Below are 22,832 nucleotides of genomic sequence, written 5' to 3'. Positions count from 1 at the left end.
TGTATGATGCACCATGATATATTCTTGGAAATCTTCCTCTTGTGCAGTCAAACTTCTTTGAACACACTGCCTTTCAAAAACAACAAAGAGTTCTTGTGGCACCTTAGAGCAGGGGTCAGCAACCTTTCAGAAGTGGTGTGCCAAGTCTTCATTTATTCACTTAAATTTAAGGTTTCATGTGCCAGTAATCCATTTTAACATTTTTAGAAGGTCTCTCTCTCTCAGTCATTATTATAAAACTAAACTATTGTATGTAAAGTAAATAAGATTTTTAAAATGTTTAAGAAGCTTCATTTAAAATTAAACTAAAATGCAGATCTTATCAGTTTAGTGTGATCCTTGCCCTTGCTTTTCCTTGCTGGGTTTTTCAATGTCTGGGCACGTATTTGGATACTTTAAGCTGCACACAGGCTTCTGACTGATCAGTTGTTAACTGGCTCTGAGAGAGACAGAGGACAGATTTTGTGTGTGAAAATACCTGTTCACATAGGTATGTGGATCCAAATGCTGAAGGTATCACAAACGCAATTTTCTTCAACCAGTTAAATTTCACTGGCAGGACATCCAGCAGGTCAGAATGATCTCTGATCTCTCTCAGTAGCTTCAAGTCCACTCTGCAGATCTCCAAACTTTGATGCCCACAATTCTGAGCTTTTTACTGAATGAGCTGCATTTCGAAATCTTCAACCCCCATCCACTGAAATACAGACAAATCCAAGTTGCTTTTGTTGAACTTTTCAGGTTTAATTAGAAAAGAAAGCGTTGGGCCAAATTGCTGGAAATCTTGAAATCTGTCAGAAAATTCTGATTCCAGTTCTTGCATGTACATTCCAATCTCATCAACACTGACAGTGGAACGTGTCGATAGCTCTTTTATGTGTTGGAAGTAGCGGAAAGTCTAAGTTTGAATATCTAGTGAAAAAAACTGCTAGTTTTACAACAAATGCCTTCCGGGCTTCATAAAGATCCAGAACCGTTTGCCCTGCACCCTGGAGACAGAGGTTGAGTTCGTTTAGGTGAGTAGTGATGTCAGTTAGAAACATTAGCTTACACAGTTTGAGGTAGTTTTGTCCTTTTTCTGACAAAAAGGCCTTGATTGCATCAAAACAGTTTACAAAGCACACCAAAACCTTGTCATGACTTAGCCATCAAATGTTCCTGTGAAGTGGAATGTCGTTGTAAGCACTGTCCATCTCTTCTAGCAATGCTTGAAACTGTCTGAGTCAAAGCAGCCCGAGTGACAAGGAAATTCACAATTCGCACGACACATTATTAAGCTCTGAATTAGAAATTTTAGCACACAGGTTTTCTTGATGGATGATACAGTGACATTTGACTGTCAGACAGCCAATTTGATCTTCAAGTAACTTTACAAATCCCTTCTGTTTTCTGACCATGGCAGGAGCACCATCTATTGTCACACAAAGTATTTTTCTGATGTCAACTCCTCGTTCTTCAAAATAGTTTATAAAACATTCCACTATATCTTCCCCCTTTGTTGTGCCACGCAGGGGTTTTAGGCAACAAAGTTCCTCTTGGATTTCACTGGAAGCACAATATCTTGCAAAAACTGCCAAATGTGGAACGCCATTTATATCCACGCTCTCATCAACTGCAACACTAAATACTGCTGTGTCTTTTAATGCAGTCATCTGCTTTTCGTTAATGTTTTCTGCCATTTTACTTACGCGTCTCTCAACTGTTCTGGCAGAGACAGGCAGTTCTTTTATTTTAGATACGGTCGTATCTTTATTTGGCAAAACATTGAACAAAACCCCTGAACTGCTGAGAAAAACTTCTTTTATATATTCCCAATCTGTAAATGGCTCTCTCTTTTTTGCACTGCACTGTGCAATCTTGTAACTTCCTTCTGTGACTTGATTTTTACTTACACTTAAGCATTTAAAAACACTGCTTTGCTTCTCATATCCTGCTACTGCCTTTTTGATCAATTCAGTCGTCTGCTTCGTCAAGAAAAATTTTCTCGTGCTTTGTTTGAAAATGTCGTTGAACACCTGATGTGTGACAAACAACACTTTTACAACAAAAAGCACAAACAGCACGGCTCTTCTTTTGAATAAATTCAAATGAGTCTGAAGAAAGCTGAAATGAACAGACATCTAACTTTGCTTCCTTAGGAGCTGACATTTTGTCAAATGTACCCCACAACTCACAGTAGAAAAAAAAATCTCGACAGACGGCACACACAACGTCAAATGCAGTGCGCTGTTCCACGTGGCGTGATAGTGATGTAAGCAGCAAATCAGGACTTAAAAATATCCCAGTGGTGCTAGAACAATTTTTAAGGTGGGGGTGCTGAGCTGCACCCCCTCTTAACTGTCTGCACCCCTCACTGCCCCAGGCTGGGGCCAATGGGGCACAGCTGGGGCCAGCTGCAGAGTGCTGGGCAGACAGCTGGGACCCCAGGCCAGCAGCGGAGCCACCCGGACTGGTGGCCAGGACCCAGGGCCGGCAGTGGGCTGAGTGGGGCCAGTGGACAGAACCCCAGGCTGGCAGCAGAGCCGCAAGGCTGGCAGCCAGGACCTGGGCAGTGTGAGTGCCACTGAAAATCAGCTCGTGTGCTGCCTTTGGTGCCATAGGTTGCTGGCCCCTGCCTCTGAGACTATCAAATTTATTTGGGCATAAGCTTTCGTGGGCTATAACCCACTTCATCAGATGCATGGAGTTCAACAATCTCTTTCAACAATCTCTGCAAGATTCCTACACCAGCCCCACCTCACATCTTCAGCTGATGTGTGAACCACATCATCTCTCTATGCATCTTGGGGAAGGAAGAGCACCTTCATAAATGTTAGTATACAGCACAAACTGCAGTCTGCACTCATAATACTACAGGGTTGGGTGGACAGTTTGCACAAAATCATGAACTCGTCCCCAAAATCAGTGTGAATTCAGGATTATTTTTTGGTCTGCAAAAGTCAGCCTAGGTTTGGAAAGGGCCCTGATGATGAACGCACAGCCCCACTTTTCTCTTCTCTGAAGAACCTTCCTCCAGTTGACCCCAGACAGGCAATCCTCTGACAAAAAGTAGAGGCATCCTGACCATAAAGGAATATCATTTACTAGCACAGTTTGTCTTATTATGGAATCATAGGACTGGAAGGGACCTCGAGAGGTCATCTAGTCAGTCCCCTGCACTCAAGGCAGGACTTAGTATTATCCAGACCATTCCCGACAGGTGTTTGTCTAATCTATTCTTAAAAATCTCCAATGATGGAGATTTCACAACCTCTCTAGGCAATTTATTCCAGTGCTTAACTACCCTGACAGTTAAGAAGTTTTTCCTAATGTCCATCCTAAACCTCCCTTGCTGCAATTTAAGCCCATTGCTTCTTGTCCTATCCTTAGAGGTTAAGAAGAACAATTCTTCTCCCTCCTCCTGTAACAACCTTTTATGTACTTGAAAACTGTTATGTCCCCTCTCCGTCTTCTCTTCTCCAGACTCAACAAACCCAAGTTTTTCAATCTTCCCTCACAGGTCATGTTTTCTAGACCTTCAATAATTTTAGTTGCTCTTCTCTGGACTCTCTCCAATTTGTCCACATCTTTCCTGAAATTCGGTGCCCAAAACTGGACACAATGCTCCAGCTGAGGCCTAATCAGCGCAGAGTAGAGCGGTGTCTTGCTTACAACACTCCTGCTAATACATCCCACAATGATGTTCGCCTTTTTTGCAACAGTGTTACACTGTTGACTCATATTTAGCTTGTGGATGTGTCATTAAATTCTAAAGTGATATACTTACCCATGGCCACAGGACATCAGCAGTTCGGAACCAGGCTGCCCTCTTTTTAATGTTTGCCACCATGGACTGTGCATAAAGGTGAATAGTGGCATCGGTAACAGGGACACTCATATTGGGGTAAACACCGTCTTTTGGTGGATCTGGGAAAACTGCAATTCCATTCCAATAGAACCCGGACCTAAGTGGACAGAGAAAGCAATACACTACAAAAAGGACTTTTACAGCAAGTTGGGGAAAAAATGGATGAAATCATGCAGGGATACAAATCCAATTTGGCACATGAGGACTCAGTAGCACAATTCCGGTTTACTGGTTCTCTGTGTTTAGTTTCTATTACATCCATGTAATATGGGCCTCCAGTGGCGCTATTATAAACATAGTGAAAACTAAAGCTGTAGGAGACAGTATATAGGTCTGATAAAATATATATTTGGTTTGAGTTAAAATAGCCTTGAAATATTCCTGCCAAGCCCCTCCTTTTCCTTAGTCATTTGCTGGCTAAAACAGAGTATGAAAGAGATTGTAGGTTTAAGACTATCAAGGTTTTGTTTTAATGCAAGAGTTCTTAAACATTTCCATAGCATGGTCTATATGGCAGATTGCAAGTCACATCTACTGAGGTCCATTTCTTGATCAATGTAGCTTACAATGTATCACAGGGTTTCAGACTGCTGCCATCACTGTGGGCACCTTCCATGTAAAATCATTAGCAATAGCGAAATCCCTGTCTGACTTCATGGAGTCTCTAGCTCCTTTCCTCTTCAGGGATAGGAGTATTTTGTGTTTATGCTGGTTGATTTGTTCGCTTCAGGCTATTTAGTTAGTTATATATCCTTTTTAACTTTTTGGGGGGTCACGGGGGCATGTCAGGATAGACAGAGCTCTAAGTGTTGTGTGTGTCACTACTGCTATGGTGGAAAGGCTTTTTAAAAGCCAATCCATTCTAACACTAACTTTTAATGTCAGGAATGGAGAATAAAGATTCAATCCTGTGAGTTGCTGAGCACCCTCACCTCCCATTGAAGCCAGTGGTAGTTGAGGGTTCTTAACATCTTGCAGGATTGAGTCTTAAGAGTCTAGCCGCCTTTTAAGCCTAATAGAAGCCTCTGACAAAAGAGAAAATGGAAAGTTCTCTTAATAAACTCAGCATCTCAGTCCTCTTAACAAGCTCAGCAGCCAGTCATTCTATACTTTGCCTAAAATCCTAAGGGCTCATCTTCACTTACAGCACTTCAGCTGTGCCACTGTAGTGCTTAAGTGAAAACACTTCTCCAGTCAGTGTAGTTAATCCACTTCCCCAAGAGAAACTCTCCTGTTGACATAATGAAGGGTTAGGTCTACAACTTCATTGCTCAGGGGTATGGATTTTCCACACCCTCGAACAACGCAGTTATACCACTATAGGTCTGCAGTGTAGACCTGGATGAAAATTTGATATTATTGAAGTGACCAATATTTCTGCAGGGTTTGGAAGCATTCAAACCTGTTTGAAAAGGGTATTTGTGATGGGGTGCAGTAGCTGTACCGATCCATAACGTGAGTGAAGATCTCATGGTTTTCAGATAAAGAGGGAGAGCCCCTCCACACGAACTGAAGCTTCTAAAAAAGACAAAAAAGGAATACTGCAGAAAAAGAAATCACTGTAAGAAACCAAACCTGCAGATGATAGAGTACCATGATTAACACCACCTTGGGACTCAATTTTGCACTCCTTTGCATGAACACAACCCCCACTGGCTTCAGTGGAAGCTGTGCACATGTAACAGATTTGGCTAGGAGGGCCCAACCCAACTCCCACTATAATCAAGGAGAGTCTTCCATTGAAGAGGCACAAGGGGTAAAATCCTGGCCTATTGAAGTCAATGCGTGTTTTGCCATTACCTTCAGTGAAGCCAGGATTTCATCCAAGATTCATATAATCGCTGCCGAATGCCCAGCTTATTGAGCGAGACTCTTCCTTCAGTACACGTATGCAACTCCTTACCTTCACTGGGGTTTGTGATGTTGCACCCCATAATTCTTTACAGAAATATGCTTATGAATGTATATGACATAACTGAAATATGTTTTATGGTACATATGTCATGTAACATCTCTCTGAAAAGGTTATGTTCTACTGAATACACACATCCTATTTGTATGCATGTGCCATTTTTATATTCAAAGTGATGAATATTGGCTGTGTACTTGTTTAAGTAGCCTTAGTAAAGCATTTGGTCATCTTCTTGAGAAAGGAATGTGCAAATTAAGTGCCCAATCAAGAAACACTTAACTGACAATGGATCTTGGAACACTCCAATCCACATAAGAAGTTTTCCTGGAGACATTCAAGATAGCATGTGGGCAATGGCTGCTGCCTGTTAAAACTGAGCCATGCATGGACATGTGACTTGCCCATGTGATTCCAAAACTCCATCTTGAAGCTGGATTTTGCATAGGAGAGAGGAGGAGGTCTCCACCCACAAGAGAAAGTCTATTTAATCCTCTGTGAGACCTCTCCATTTTGTCTTCAGCTGCCTCAAGAGATAGCGTCTCCACCCCCAAGGATATCTGAAAGAAACTAGAACCAAGGACGGTAACCACGGAGGTGTGAGTGATTGCTGGACCCAGACTAGAAGGAGGCTAGTCTGTAAAAGAAGCTTACTGGAACATCTCTGAGGGTGAGGTTTCATCTGTAATCACCTTCTTACTGTGTTAGGTTTAGACTTGCGTGTTTTATTTTATTTTACTTGGTAATTCACTTTGTTCTATTTGTTATTACTTGGAACCACTGAAATCCTACTTTTTGTATTTAATAAAAATCACTTTTAATTTATTAATTAAACCAGAGTATGCATTAATACCTGGGGAGGGGGGGGAGAGGCGCAAACAGCTGTGCCTCTCTATCAGTGTTATAGAGGGCAAATAATTTATGAGTTTACCCTGTAAAAGCTTTATACAGTAACTCCTCACTTAACGTTGTAGTTATGTTCCTGAAAAATGCAACTTTAAGCGAAATGATGTTAAGCAAATCCAATTTCCCCATAAGAATTAATGTAAAGGGGTGTGTGTGTTAGGTTCCAGGGAATTTTTTTTTCCACCAGACAAAAAACTATATATTACACACACACACAGTAAACGTTTTAAACAAACAATTTAATACTGTTCTCAGCTATGATGATTGTGAAGTTTGGTTGAGGTGATGAAGTTAAGAGGGTGGAAGAGGGTGGGATATTTCCCAGGGAATGCCTTGCTCCTAAATCTCTGGTTTTCAAATTTTGTACTGGTGATCCCTTTCACATAGGCTCTGAGTGTGACCCCCCATATAAATTAAAAATACTTTTTTTATATATTTAACACCATTATAAATGCTGGAGACAAAGCAGGGTAATAATCTCGTGACCACTTGAGGGGTCCCGACCCCCAGTTTGAGAACCCCTCTGCTAAATGATGAACTAGCACTCAGCTGAGCCCTCCAGGGTTAACACGTTGTTGTTAATGTAGCCTCTCACTCTACAATGCAGCAGGAATTGAGGGGAGGGGAGATAGCATAGCCGACAGAGACAGACACACACTTTATGTGTGAGAGACAGAGAGATGCACACTGCCCCTTTAAGTAAGCTGACCCACTCTTAAGTGCATTGTCTTTTAAAGTGGATCAGGAAGTGGAGACAGTAGCTGCTGCCCCAGGCTTGCTCTGTCTCTCTCTGTCCCTGTCCCCACCCTGCTCTATATGGAGAAGAAGGGGTAAGCGAGGTTTAGAAGCAGATAGGAGGGGGACACCCTAACATTAGCCCCTCCCCATTACTCACCCCCTCCCCTTCTACAGCAAGCAGGAGGCTTGGGGAGCAGCTCCAAGGCAGAGGGCAGGAGCAGCACATGGCAGTGGGGGGAGGGACAGCTGGATTGCCCCGCAATTGATAGCCTGCAATTGATAGCCTGCGGGGCAGCTGCTGAACAGGGAACTTAGGGGAGTAGGGAGCTGATGGGGGGCTGCCGGTCGAGCCTGGTTTCAAGCCCGCACCAACTAGCTGCACCAGGCTGCTCTTCCTGCAAGCAGTGGACAAAGCAGGAGGCTGCCAAACGACATTAGAAGGGAACATTGCACAACTTTAAATGAACATGTTCCCTACTTGATCAGCAATGTAACAATGAAACGTTAACCAGGACGACTTGAAGTGAGGAGTTACTGTACAGGCTAAAACAGATTTATTTAGGATTTGGACCCCACTGGGAGCAGGGCATCTGAGTGTTGGAAACAGGAACACTTCTTAAGCTGTTTTCAGTTAAGCCTGCAACTTTTGTGGGATGTAGTTCGGACCTCGGTCTGTGTTGGGAGCAGGCAAGCATGTCTGGCTTAAACAAGGCAGGGTTCTGAAGTTCCAAACTGACAGAGAAAATGGGTTCAAAAGCAGTCTCAGCACATCAGTTGGCAGTCTCAAGGGGGTTTCTTGAAGGGTTCATCATGTATAGCTCAGGGTAGACTATGGTCCATCAGAACAAATAACAGATTTGGTATATCTGGGAGATTTTGCTCAAGATCAGAACTGGAACAGAAGGGTTTAATTCTGAGAGATATCTACTCAGTTCCGACTCACATTTTATCAAAACTTTTGTCCATAATAACTACCCAACAGTTTTACAAGTATAAATAAATTTCACTAGGTTTAAAAAAAAAATCTTTGTATCAGTATTCACTTAATGATAGAAAGTCTAAGTAAAGGGAGCAAAAGAAAGATTTCTTGCCTTGAAGCCTAAATTGCCATCTATGTTTAACAGCATTATCTTGCTTGTTATGTATTTAAGACGACTGTTGCAATCTCAAGGAGACTGTTCTCCTATGACTTTCCCTATTGCCCACTATTTATTGTGTATGTTTTTAAGATTAGAATAAATTCCTTTGTCTTTGACAAGAGGTCATGACGAAGTTATCAACAGAGCAGAGTCTGACAAATATTGTTTCACAGTCTCACAAACATCTCACAAACAATGCATTTTCTTCACATGAGAAAAATCTACACTTTTGTCTTCTTAAGCTCAGAGATATGCTTCTCTTGAAGTCAGAGTTTACATACATCAGGAAAAGGCTGCAAAAAAGTGTTTGAATGCCAAACACTGGCTCCATTCTCTTGTGTAGTTTTACCTTGGTTTTCTGCATGTTGTCCTTCAGATCATAGTCAATGCGAGAGATAAGGTGGGCATTAAATCCAGCCAGAGCAAAAAGTGTAGGTGTAGTAGCAGAAGCTCCAAAGGGATCTACATGCCAAGAAAATCGAGGCCTCATCCCAAAGGTTTCATACAAAAATCCATGACCCTCTGTAAAGTAAAATTTGTTTTTATTAGTAACACAGAGACTCACAGACTTTAAGGTCAGAAGGGACCATTATGGTCATCTAGTCTGACCTCCTGCACAATGCAGGCCACAATCTCACCCACCCACTCCTGTATCAAACCCCTAACCTATGTCTGAGTTATTGAAGCCCTCAAATTGTGGTTTGAAGACCTCAAACTGCAGAGAATCCTCCAGCAAGTGACCCGTACCCCATGCTGCAGAGGAAGGCAAAAAACCTCCAGGGCCTCCGCCAATCTGCCCTGGAGGAAAATTCCTCCCTGACCCCAAATATGGCGATCAATTAAACTCTAAGCATGTGGGCAAGACTCACCAGTCAGAGTGGCATGTGGTACTACAGTCAAGCATAGCGAAGATTTATTTTTATTTTCAAATACACCTGAAGGTTTGAGGAATTTAACAAAGCCAAAAAATTCACAGCAGCAAGGTGCACACTGGTGATATCTGCTTTGCTATCCGAAGTATAACTTCAGTAAAGAGTTAAGGAAAAGAGACTATGTTCAGATATAGGGCCAGGAGACAGTGGTATGAGCAATATTAAATTTAGGGGGAGGGCTAGCTCAGTGGTTTTGAGCATTGGCTTGTTAAACCCAGGGTTGTGAGCTCAATCCTTGAGGGGGCCACTTAGGGATATGGGGCAAAATCAGTACTTGGTTCTGCTAGTGAAGGCAGGGAGCTAGACTCAATGACCTTTTGGGGTCCCTTCCAGTTCTGTCAGATAGGTATATCTCCATATATTTATTATTTTTTATTTAGGCTAAATCTCATATCAGTGCCATCACATACGGTCCCCAGCTAAAACCCCTCCAACGCATCATCAGGGATCTACAACCCATCCTGGACAATGATCCCACACTTTCACAGGTCTTGGGTGGCAGGCCAATCCTTGCCCACAGACAACCTGCCAACCTGAAACGTATTCTCACCAGCAACTGCACACCGTACCATAGTAACTCTAGCTCAGGAACCAATCCATGCAACAAACCTCGATGCCAACTCTGCCCACATATCTACACCAGCGACACCATCACAGGACCTAACCAGATCAGCCATACCATCACTGGTTCATTCACCTGCACGTCCACCAATGTAATATACGCCATCATATGCCAGCAATGCCCCTCTGCTATGTACATCGGCCAAACTGGACAGTCACTACGGAAAAGGATAAATGGACACAAATCAGATATCAGGAATGGCAATATACAAAAACCTGTAGGAGAGCACTTCAACCTCCCTGGCCACACTATAGCAGACCTTAAGGTGGCCATCCTGCAGCAAAAAAACTTCAGAACCAGACTTCAAAGAGAAACTGCTGAGCTTCAGTTCATCTGCAAATTTGACACCATCAGCTGAGGATTAAACAAAGACTGTGAATGGCTTGCCAACTACAAAACCAGTTTCTCCTCCCTTGGTTTTCACACCTCAACTGCTAAAACAGGGCCTCATCCTCCCTGATTGAACTAACCTCGTTATCTCTAGCTTGCTTGCATATATATATATCTGCCCCTGGAAATTTCCACTACATGCATCTGACGAAGTAGGTATTCACCCACGACAGCTCATGCTCCAAAACGTGTGTTAGTCTATAAGGTGCCACAGGACTCTTTGTTGCTTTTACAGATCCAGACTAACACAGCTACCCCTCTGATACAAAATCAAGACAACAAGCTGAGTTTGAGGTAGACTCTGCTGAAATTATGCATGCTGTTCTCATGGAATTTCAGCCACAGATCAATAAGAAAATAAATCACATCTGGTTTTGGATCCACACATTAATGTCTCTTCCGCATTCCCCAACACTAACAAAAATACCCAAATTATTTCCACTGGAATTAAATAAATTAAAAAAACCTACAGTCATTTCTATTAGTTTTAGGTTTAGTATTTTCCTTTCCATTTATTAAAACACAAAAACTAAATTACCGACTCAATTCAAACTGAGTGCAACCCTTTAAAAAAAATAGCCAAGAAGTGAGTAAAAACAACAGTACAGTGCTTGGGATCATCAGTGCTATAGAAATGCAAGATTGTCATTTTACAGTTTCTAAATTTGGAAATGCTTTTATAAATATTTGAAGATATAATCATTTCTGTTTTACTGTGGATAGAATCTTATTCTGGGCTTTCAGATCATGGCTAATTTAATTATGAAACTTAGGGACATTATTTTTTTATTTCATCTCTCCTAAGCCTTCTGATTCTTGCCATCTAAACAGTGTTAGTAAAGGCTTTCATTTTAATTCTCTGACTGAAACACATTTCAGAGCGTAGTCTCTTAGGGCTTGTCTACACTGTGAAGTTGTTGACAAAACTTTTGTCTTTCACGGGTCCTTAAAAAAGCCCCCCCCTTCCCCCCCGGCGAAAGACAAAAGTTTTGCCGATGCAAGTGGCAGTGTGAACATGGCTTTGTTGGCAGGGCTAACGCTGCTCATGGGGCTGGAAGTATTTTGTTGGCAGAAGTGCCAACAAATTACCAAAAAAGAAATGTTTATACATGCTGACTTTTAGTGACAAGGTTCTGTCGACACAGACTTGTTGCTAAAAGCTGCATGGTGTAGACAAGCCCTTAGATCAGGGGTCAGCAACCTTTCAGAAGTGGTGTGCCGAGTCTTCGTTTATTCACTCTAATTTAAGGTTTTGAGTGCCAGTAATATATTTGAACCTTTTTAGAAGTTCTCTTTCTATAAGTCTATAATATATAAGTAAACTATTGTTGTACGTAAAGTAAAGAAGGTTTTTAAAATGTATAAGAAGCTTCATTTAAAATTAAATTAAAATGCAGAGCCCCCTGGACCGGTGGCCAGGACCCGGGCAGTGTGAGTGCCACTGAAAATCAGCTCGTGTGCTGCCTGCGGCACACATGCCATAGGTTGCCTACCCCTGCCTTAGATTTTCTCTTTAATGTATGTTACTTAAGGGAACAGTGTGTATAGTGTGAACAAGGTTGTTGTGATCCAATTAACTTTACAGATAGGAGAGAATGTGAAACACAGGCTCCAAGAGCCCAAGCACTATCTAATTCCAAAACAAACTAAGGAGACAACACAGGAATGCATGTGTGATTCAGATTTAGTCACATGGGCAAAGACTGAACAAGCAATATTGACGATAGGAGGGGAACATGTGATGCTAAGCTTTTTTATAAATCAAAATCTATTAGTTTCATTTGCTCCCATTAAAATAGGTACCAAAACTGCATTTCCCTTTTTAAAAAACTTATATGCACAGAATAAAATATGGATTTTAGAAACTTTTTAACCTCTCCCCCTCAAAAAAGAAGTGTTGATTGAATATCTAACAAGAGGATCTTTGTGGCCAAAATTAGTGTTTATTTTGGGACAAACACTAGTCTGTGCCCCCAGCCCAAGTTAACTAACTTTGCCCAAAAAGTCCTCAAAGGAGTCAGAGAAAAAAGAATCTTCATTCTCACTCCTCCACTTGCTCATGGAGCATAGTTACCCCACTAGGATGCAATAGCAGCTGCTGTTCTTATGTTCCTTGTAAATACTGATGTGTGGGATTCTGGCCAGTGGTTCTGTGCAGTCAGATCCACAGCCATAATGAAGCTACTTCTCTGGCCCTCTCCACATATTCCCCTTTACGTTGCCATAGGGAAAAGTGCCACAGAACACTGGTTTGAAGCGAGCAGGGGTGCCAATCACTCACCACAGTTAGCTGGAATAATTCCATCTCAGGTCTCTTGCCTGGTCTTCACTGAAAAACCATGACACTTCCCCTGACTTATTTTGGGCCTTTGCAGTACAAAGGGAGCAGGATTTGTACACCTTTCCTACATATTAACAACAATAGAGTCAATCCTAGATATTAGAGGAACCTTTTAGCCTAGCAGACAAAGGCATAAAAAGATCCAATGGCAGGAATTTGAAGCTAGAAAACTTGAACTGAAAATGAGTTGCAAGTTGTTAAGAATGAGGTTAATTAATAGTTGGAAATAGTGGATTCTTAACCATTTGAAGTTTTTAAATTAAGCTAAGATGTCTTTCTGAAAGACGTGCAGTAGTTCAACACAAACCTGATGCAGGAACTATTGAGTGAAATTCTACTGTCTGTTATGCTGGAAGTCTAAGTAGATTATGGCAAGGAAGTCCATGAACTTATCTTATATGTATTTTTTAAATAAATTTCAAATACACATCTTTAACTCAAGGCCGTTCTTGGGAACCAAGGACTTTGTAATCAGTAAAACTGTTCATGTTCTAAGAGAGTATACAATGGTGAGCAATTAAATTACAAGCCAATTTACAATGATTTTCCTGTATACTGCAGTTTGTTGGTTGTTTTTTTTTGTATTTTTTTAAAGCAAAGAACCTTATGGTAAGTTTGCACTATAAAGTAGATATTAATTTTTACAGAAACGTAAGTCAGTTCTTAAATAACTAAGAAATAAAGATGAATTCAGAAAAAAAACATATAACAACAAAAACTAAGTTAAATACCAAAGGAACATGCCTGTTAACTGTAAAATTTGGTCACTGATATGTGTCACAGCTTCATCATGCATCACCTGACCTCCAATTATGAATTCTAGTCGCCCTTCTTGAAGTAACTGATGTACCTACGATACAGAATATACAGAAGGCAAATGACAACACAATTATAATTTCAATTTTTACCACCAAGTCTATAAATACAGTCTAGGACTTATGTTATCTAAGTGTGACATTTATCAAATGTGGCTCTACCTTGCATCCAAAGCGTACAGGGTGGTGGGGATATAAATGGAGAATTATAATTGTTTTAGACCATGCTGGATAACAGCCATTAATGGACATATCCTCCATGAGCTTATCTAATTCTTTTTTGAACCCAGTTATACCTTTGGCCTTCACAGCATCCCTTACTAATGAGTTCCACAGATTGACTGTGCATTGTGTGAAGTACTTATGTTTGTTTTACACTTGCTGCCTACTAATTTCATTGGGTGACTCCTAGTTCTTGTGTTATTGTGAGGGGTAAACAACACTTCCTTATTAACTTTCTTCACACTATTTATGATTTTATAGACCTCTATCTTATCCCTCCCTTAGTCGTCTCTTTTCTAAGCTGAACAGTGCCAGTCGTTCTAATCACTTTTTGAATGGAAGCTGTTCCACACCTCTAATCATTTTTGTAGACTTTCTCTGTATCCTTTCCAATTCTAAGATATCTTTTTTGATCTGGGGCAACCTAAACTGCATGCAGTATTCAAGGTGTGGGTGTACCATGGATTCGTATAGTGGTATTGTAATATTTTCTGTCTGATTATCTATCCCTTTCCTAATGTTTTCTAACATTTTGTTAGCTTTTTTGGCTGCCACTGAACATTGAGTGGATGTTGTCAGAGAACTATCTATAAAACCCCACGATCTCTTTCTTGAGTGATAACAGCTAATTTAGACCTGATCACTTTGTATTAATAGCTGGGATTACATTTTTCAATGTGCATTACTTTGCATTTATCAACACTGAATTTCATCTGTCATTTTGTTGCCCAGTCACCCAGTTTTGTGAGAACCCTTTGTAATTCTTCTCATGCTGCTTTGGACTTAACTATCTTGGGTAATTTTGCATCATCTGCAAACTTTATCACCTGTTTTCCCCTTTTTCCAGATCGTTTATGAATACACTGAACAGCACTGGTCCCAGTACAGATCCCTGGAGGACATCACAATGTACTCCCCTCTACTGTGAAAACTGAGCTTTTAGTCCTGCACTTTGTTTCCTATCTTTTAACCAGTTAGTGATCCAGGAGAGGACCTTCTCTCTGATCCCATGACTGTGTACTTTGCTTAAGAGCCTTTGGTGAGGGACCCTGTAAAAGGCTTTCTGATAGTCCAGGTACACTATACCCACTGAATCCCCCTTGCCTGCACATTTGTTAACCCCCTCAGAGAATTCTAATAGATTGGTGAGGCATGATTTTCATTCACAAAAGCCATGTTGATTCTTCCCCAGTATATCACGTTTATCTATGCCACTGCTAGCTCTTCCTCTGCCTGAACTTGTGGGAGCATCTTCTGGTCGGGCATCCTGACCCTGGAGGCTTCTGCCCAGGGTCCTTTACTTGACTTGTTGGGAATGTGGCCTGCATATCCTACTGACTAAAGCCAGGCTAGAGAAACTACCCATTGTGAGAGGTGTTTGTTGGTGGAGGCCCTCAGGAAGCAGGTAAGACAGCTGCAGGGGGAGGTGGCCAATCTGTGTAGCACCTGGGAGCATGAAGACTTCATCAACACGATGCATAGGGAGACATCTGGAATGGGGGATCCTAGCCAATTACAGAGGCACCAGAGGAGAAAGGACAAGTGGCTGCTCCATGCGGAGGAGACTGGCTGCTGGCCACCTAAGGCAGCAGACAGTGCTCCACCCACAACCTCAGCTCCCCTATCCATTGACGTCAAAATCCAGTATGCTGTACTGGCATCAGAAGGAGAGGAGCAGACCCCAGTGTCTGAGGAGGAGTCACCTTCCCCACAAGCTAGGAGATTCATGACCACCAAACCTAACAGGAGGAGATGTGTGTGTGTCGGAGGAAGGGGGTCAGGCCTCCTTTCTGAGGGGAACGAAGGCATCCATCTGCCAACCTGACATGATGTTCTGAAGACATGCTGCCTGGCTGGAGCCCACATCTGAGACATTATGGAAAGGTTGCCAAGGCTCCTCTGTCCCCCTGACTAATACCTTATGCTTCTCATCCACGTGGGCACTAATGATACTACCAGGTATGACCCTAAGCAGATCAGCAGTGAATACATGGATCTGGGAGCAAGGATGAAGGAGTCGGGGGGGCACAAGTGGTATTCTTGTCCATTCTTCTGGTTGAGTGTAAGAGTCCACACAGGGATACGCACATCCTGCAGATGAATGCATGGCTGCACAGATGGTGTTGACAGGAAGGTTTTGGTTTCCTCAATCATAGAAAGCTGTTCCAGGAAGGAGGACTGCTGGGAAGAGATGGAGTCCATATGACTCAGAAGGAACCCCCAGAAGGGAAAGTGCATCTTTGGACACTAGGTTCAAAGAAGACAGGTGACAAAAGCCCACTGATAGATATAAAAGAGGTGATCTTAACAGAGGGCTACGTGTTGCGGGGTGGGGAATCAAAAATTACAATAGGGTCACAGATGCAACAAGGAGGAAAAAGTGTGGGAGTCCACTCAACATCTTAGATGTCTGTACACAAATTCAAGGAATATAGGCAAGAACAAACAGATTAATTATGACATAATTGGCATCACTGAGATTTGGTGGGTTAAACAGCTTGCTCAGGAAGGACATGCAGGGAAAAGAAGGACGCTAGGGTTGCATTATATATCAAGAATATTTACACTTGTTCTGAGGTCCAGAAGGAGGTGAGAGGCAGACTATGTGAAAGTCTCTGGGTGAAGATAAAAGTGGAAAAAATATGGGTTAAGTCATGGTGCGGGTCTAATACAGATCACCTGATGAGAAGGAGATGGTTGAGTTATCTCTAGAAAAAATAACAGAAAAATCCAAAACACAAGACCTGGTACTAATGGGGAACTTCAACCACCTAGACATCAGTTGGAAAAGTAATATGGCAAAACGCAAAATGCCCAAGAATTTCTTGGAATGTATTGGGAATAACGTCTTGTTTCAGAAGGTGGAGGAAGTAATGAAGGGGAACAGCCATTTTAGACTTGATGTGGACCAACAGGGAGGTATTGATTGTGAATCTGAAAGTTGAAGGCAATTTGGTGAAAGTGACCATGAAATAATAGATTTCCTTAGAAAGGAAGGAGAGCTGCAGAATGAGGACAATGGACTTCAAAAAAGCTACTAACAAATTCAGAGAACGGGTAGGTAAGATCCCATGGGAATAAAATGTAAAGAGAAAAAGGTATTCAGGAAAGCTGGCCATTTCTCAAGGAGATGATATTAAAGGAGCAACAGCAAACTATCCCTATGTGAAGGAAAGATAGGAAGAATAGTAAGAGGCCAATATGGCTCCATCTGGAGCTCTTTAATGACCTAACAATCAAAAAAGAATTCTACAAAAAGTGGAAACATGGACTAATTGCTAAGGAGAAGTACAAAAGAGTAGCACAAGCATATAGGGACAAACTCAGGAAGGTTAAGGCACAAAATGAGCTATATCTACCAAGGGACACAAAAGTCAGCAAGAAGCGGTTCTATACATTATGAGCATGAAAAAGTTGAAGGAAAGTGTAGGTTACTTAGTGGGGAAGAAGAGCCAATAACTGATGACATATAGAAAGCTGAGGTGCATAATGCCTATTTGCTTCATTCTTACTAAAAAGGTAAATTGTGACCAGATACCCAACATAATTAATATTAATAACGAGGATGAATGAACGTAGGCCAAAATAGGGGAAAAATGGTTAAAGAAAATAAGTTAAATATGTGTGATACAGCATGGCCAGAGGGCAGCATAAGAGTGTTAGCAGGGGGCCTTATTCCCTGCCAAGGGAGGAAGGTTTGCTTTAGATTAACTAGAACAGCTGTGGCCAATTAGAGCACCTGACTCCAATTAGAGCACCTGACTTCAGTTAGAGCACCTGACTCCAGTCATGGGATATAAACCCCTGCTTCAGTCAGACAGGGTGTGGTAGTTGAAGGAGAAAGGTTGGATTGGAGCAGAGTGCAGATTGCAGAAGATAAGAGTTTGTCCAGAGAGAAATTGAAGGTTTGGAGGAGTGCTGCGGTGAATTGGGAAGCCCAACAGAAACCCCTGGTTCAGAGGCAAGCAATATCGCCCTGAACCTACCACAGAGAAGAGAAAGCACGAGACCCAGAGAACAGTACCGGCAATTTGCCACAATGTTCAAGTCAGAAGGGCCTGATGAAATTCATTTAAAGACACTTAAGGTAGCTGAGGCAATCTTAGTATTGCTAATAATTATTTTCCCTATCTCATGCAGGATGGGTGAGATGCCAGAGGACTGGAGAAAGGGAAAATAGAGTACCTATCTTTAAAAAGGGAACAAGGAGGATACCGGGGAATTATATACCTGCCAGCTTAATGTCAACACCTGGAAAGATACTAAAACAAATTATTCAACCATCAATTTGTAAGCACTTAGAGCAGTACTTTTTCTTCATGGACCACTTGAAAACTGCTGAGGGTCCCAGTGGACCACTTAATGATCTTTCCAAATGTTGTTTGTACCGTTAGCTAACTATTGTAAAGCGCTTTGGATAAAAGCACTACAGAAAAAAAGCCTGAATAATAATTAACTTTTTTTGTTCTACAAATAAAAGTACAACTCACATTTTAATGTCAGTAGTCTTACTTTTCTAATGAGATGGATATGCCCTCTCTCTCCTGCCACAGCAGCTTCCGAACAACTCCATTCAGGTAATCCGCAGATAGTTCCCTCTAAAGTGCGTGCCTGCGTGGCTCTGCTAAATAGGTGGGTGGCCCTTCATTCTCTTGTGTGTGGCTGCCCAGGCATGCACCTTAGAGGGAACTACCTGCAGATCATCTGAATGGAGCTCACAGACCAATGGTCGTCTGTGGACCAGTTTGAGAACCTCTGACCTAGTGGATAATAAGATTATAAGGAACAGCCAGCATGGATTTGTCAAGAATAATGCCAAACCAAGCTAATTTTCTTCCTTAGGGAGGCTACAGGCCTACTGGATGGGGGCAAGCAATAGATACGACATACCTTGATTTTAATGAGGCTTTTGACAGTCCCACATAACACTCTCATAAGCTAACTAGGGAAATGAGTATGCTTATAAAATGTGTAGATGACTCCAAGCTCAGAGGGATTGCAAGCACATTGGAGGACACCATGAGATTTCACGAGCTGATGAACTGGAGAATTGGTCTGAAATCAACAAGATGAAATTCAATAAAGAGAAGTGCAAAGTACTACACTTAGGAAGAACAAATCAAATGTACAACTACAAAATAGGGAATAACTGGTGATAGTATTGCTCGTAAGGATATGGTGGTTAGAGCGAATGACAAATTGTATACGAGTCAACAGTGTGATACAGTTGTGAAAAACACTAATATTCTGGGGTGTATTAACAGGAGTGTTGTATGTAAGAGAAGGGAGGTAACTGTCCTGCTCTACTCAGCACTGGGGAGTTCTCAGCTCGAGTACTGTGTCCAATATTGAGCACCACTCTTTAGGAAAGGTGTGGACAAATTGGAGGGAGTCTAGAGGAAGGCAACAGAAGTGGTAAAAGGCTGAGAAAACCTGATTTATGAGGAAAAGACTGTTATAAAGAGGACAGTGATCAATTGTTCTCCATGTCTACTGAAGACAGGACAAGATATGATCAGGTTAATCTGCAACAAGGTAGATTTGGGTTAGATATCAGGAAAAAAACTAACTATACAGATAGTTAGGCAGCGGAACACACTTTCAAAAGAAGTTGTGGAAATCCCGGCTTTGGAGGTTTTTAAAAAACAGTTAGACAAACCTGTCAGAGATGATCTTGGTATATTTGATCCTGCCTCAGCACAAGGGGATGAACTAAATGCCCCTTCCAACTCTACATTTCTATGGTTTGAACTCAGTTTTTGCATGCTTTCCAACTTTTTGCTGCTTTTATTAAGGTGTTAGATATCAGCTTTGTCATGAAAATAAAAATAATAATGCAACACTGTTGAATATTAATCCATGTTCCCTATATAAATTATTATTCATCCTTTCTATAGTCCAATAGATGTATACTCCCAAAGTAGCATAAAGATCTGATACAATTTTCATAGGGGATTCATTGTTTTGTTTTTTGAAGATGTGACATACATATTGAGTTATTCCACATGTAGTAGTTTTGGATATTTTATTAAAAACAGAGGTGTTCCCTCATCTTTTTTCTCTATATTCTATTTTAAAAGTATATTTTAATACCTGCCCCTGAAAAATACATTTAAAAAAAATTCTATTGCTACTGGAAATTGGAAGCATCTACCCTTTAATCAACCACAACTTGATTACAAATTTTAGCAAACGTGTTAGATATGGAAAAAACCTGATAATAATCTGATTCCATTCTATCAAAGGTAACTCCATAAGGCTGTTATCTGCATTTTTAGGACAGTTTGCTCAAACATTATATTAGCTTTGAAGTCCCAGGTACCAGCAAACACTGTCTGAACATATATTTTACTATCAATTAATTTAAAAAGCCTGTCTTCTAGTGTTGCAGTTCCACAGCCATTATGCTGCTTTCCCCAAGATCTTTGAGTGAATGCCCCCATCACTGTTCAGAAATGATGCGAGATTGTCAGTTTTGGTCATAATCATCCTTTCATTCATCATGATGTAAAAGTGCTTTAAGGCTGGCGCATTCACAAATTAGTTCCAGCTGAATATGACTAATGATTAGCATGCTGGGAAACCAGATAACTGATATCTGGGGTAGGCACAGAACTGCCTCCTGATCTGCATGAAAAGCATCTGAAGCTATTACTGCTCTTTTGGAGGGCATGTCCTAGAGAGATACCTTTGGCCCAGACTTCTGGGCATGGAAGCCTTTCTTATTTAAGTTTTGTGGAACTCCTTGGAGGTTGAAAATATTTTTTAAAATGTTATTAAGTTAGATGACACCCATCCTTAAAGAGCTTCCCACCAAAAACCTGGGGACAAATCCTGTACTGACTAACATTTTTTTGTTTTTTGGAGGGGAAGAGAGGAGCAAGGGGGGAAATGCTTTGAGCCCAGTTCTAAGTCCAACATATACTTCTGAGCAATTTGGTTCACCTACCCCCTTTGCTTATCTCCAGCTACAACCAGGCAAGAGGAGTTTTCTTCATCCCAAATGATTGCTGCATACTGGCCAGGATCAGTTACAAGGAGCTGGCCCCATGTCCCTTTTCCTCCCTGCCCTCCTAATGCACAGACTCAAACCTTTGAAGTACAGGCATGGTTCAGGTGTGAATGTGTAGTGTGGAAATTTGCACATGATGTGAGTTAAGAGGGTCACACCTATCTGTCTCCAAGCCCAACTGCTGTGGTACACATCATCCCGTGTGCTCCTCCTTCCACACTGCAGGATCAGCCCCAATTATCTCACTTTTATATATGTGTATATATATAAAAATGACACTCCAGTGTCATTGTGAAGCAAATATTTGTGAAGCAAATATTTCACAAATGGCTGGAGCTAGATTAATACTTTATACCATTTGAAAATTGGGCTTTAAGCCTTCAAATAATGTAACTATTATTATAGCAATTTTGTTAACAGTAGCCACTAATGTTAGAATTCAAGTGAAAAAAGCAGGCCAGTAATTGAACTGATGTAATTTCAAAGTCCAATACCTGGCAACTCACTAGTGTTAATAACAAATGTTATAATCACTGGAAAGCTAGTATCATAGCTCTCCAATGATATATCATTAATTTAGTTTTAATCATATCTGTGACACTTAAGGACTAAAAATACATTTGTTTCTAACTGTGACGGCTATAAGATATCCAATCACAAAACTATCACTGCGTTTTTTAAACCAGCAGTAATTTTTTTGGCACTGCTTTAAAAGTTAATAGAGCACATTCTGGGCTTTGGATCAGGATGATTTTCAATCCTTGTATTGAAATGAACTGGAAAATAGAATGACAGTATAAAGGCTACTAAAAAGAAGCGCTGTTCTGGGAAGCGAGAACACGACATTTAATTTTTCTACTGATTTTGCACTACAGAGATCAGAATTGGTAAATGAAAGCTTTTCTTACTGCTTGGTTCTGTAAAATGCAGAGAGAGAAGCACAATTTCAGCTTCCCTGAAGGTACTGCATGTGAATATTAGAAAGAGAAGCCTTTTCCTTAGAGTGTAGATTGCAGGGACACCATAAACAATTTTAATTAGAAGTTCAAAACATTTTCAATCACTACACATGGAAAAGTACCAATGCCAATTTTTGTGGATTTGCAGTAACATTTTCTGATTTAGAAACAATTCTTTCCTTTCTGTTGAGGTGCAAAAGACCCACACGAACAACAGGAGAAGCTAGGAGAAGCTAACTGACAAACAATGAAACTATCTACAGAATGCTGTCAAATGCACAAGACAAACTATTTTTCTCTCCAATCTTTCGAATAAAGAAATCTTAGGTGCAAATGGACAGAATAGTAGGTAAAAAAAAAAAAATTAAGAAAAGAGGTGTTATTTTAAATTGACAAAGTCCCTCAATTTAACTAAACAAAACTGAAATTTTTTTCCCCCTGGACAATGGATCATATTGTACTGTTACATGGAATTTCACAATGAAACAAAGGGGAATCTCTGGCATATTGGGAATATATGACATAATACAGCCCTTTGTATCTTTCCGGCTCATTCAGTTCTCTCGATCACATGTATCGCAGCACAATGTGTTGCCACTAGCCTAGCGACCCAAACTTTGAGACCCAACAACTGTATTAAATTGTAAGTCACTGAAATTTAAGAAAGATGGAACATCCACAATGCCATCAGTACAGAATAATTTTTCTGAGTAGAACCACATTTTAAAGATCAACAGAGAAGAGTCATTGTTCACAAACACAAGAAGTACACAAATGTATCATTGCTGATCCTTACATTTTCTTGTTGCTACATCAGCCTTGTTTGCAATAGTAATGAGTGTGCAATGCTGGAGTAAAAAGATAAGTGTTTTTTCTTTGCTATTGATGTTTTGGTTGCAGTTCAGAAATGTGAGATGATTAACAGATATTAGTCCAGTATCTTCTAAAGCAGTTCAGTTCCCCTAGCACAATCTGACCCTAAAACTGGTGCATCCTGCCC

The 22,832-nt window shown here is 41.0% G+C and overlaps 1 protein-coding gene across 4 annotated transcripts in view; it reads right to left on the bottom strand.

The window, feature by feature from the left end:
• MAN2B2 (mannosidase alpha class 2B member 2) overlaps positions 1-22,832 on the bottom strand; it is an 81,301-nt gene that overhangs the window by 45,915 nt on the left and 12,554 nt on the right. For 3 of the 4 annotated variants that reach the window (XM_032783381.2, XM_032783380.2, XM_032783383.2), the window contains exons 3-6: positions 13,569-13,674; positions 8,889-9,061; positions 5,250-5,365; positions 3,767-3,944 (exon numbers count right to left, since the gene is read on the bottom strand). In XM_032783381.2, coding sequence (XP_032639272.1) covers positions 3,767-3,944; positions 5,250-5,365; positions 8,889-9,061; positions 13,569-13,674 — 573 coding nt within the window. The remainder of the gene's footprint in view (positions 1-3,766; positions 3,945-5,249; positions 5,366-8,888; positions 9,062-13,568; positions 13,675-22,832) is intronic. The other variant, XM_032783382.2, reaches the window with a different exon arrangement.

Source organism: Chelonoidis abingdonii, chromosome 5, assembly GCF_003597395.2.
Source record: "Chelonoidis abingdonii isolate Lonesome George chromosome 5, CheloAbing_2.0, whole genome shotgun sequence".
Taxonomy (NCBI): domain Eukaryota; kingdom Metazoa; phylum Chordata; order Testudines; family Testudinidae; genus Chelonoidis; species Chelonoidis abingdonii.
The sequence above is the reverse complement of the archived record's forward strand: the minus strand, read 5'-3'. Positions and strand labels throughout refer to the sequence as shown.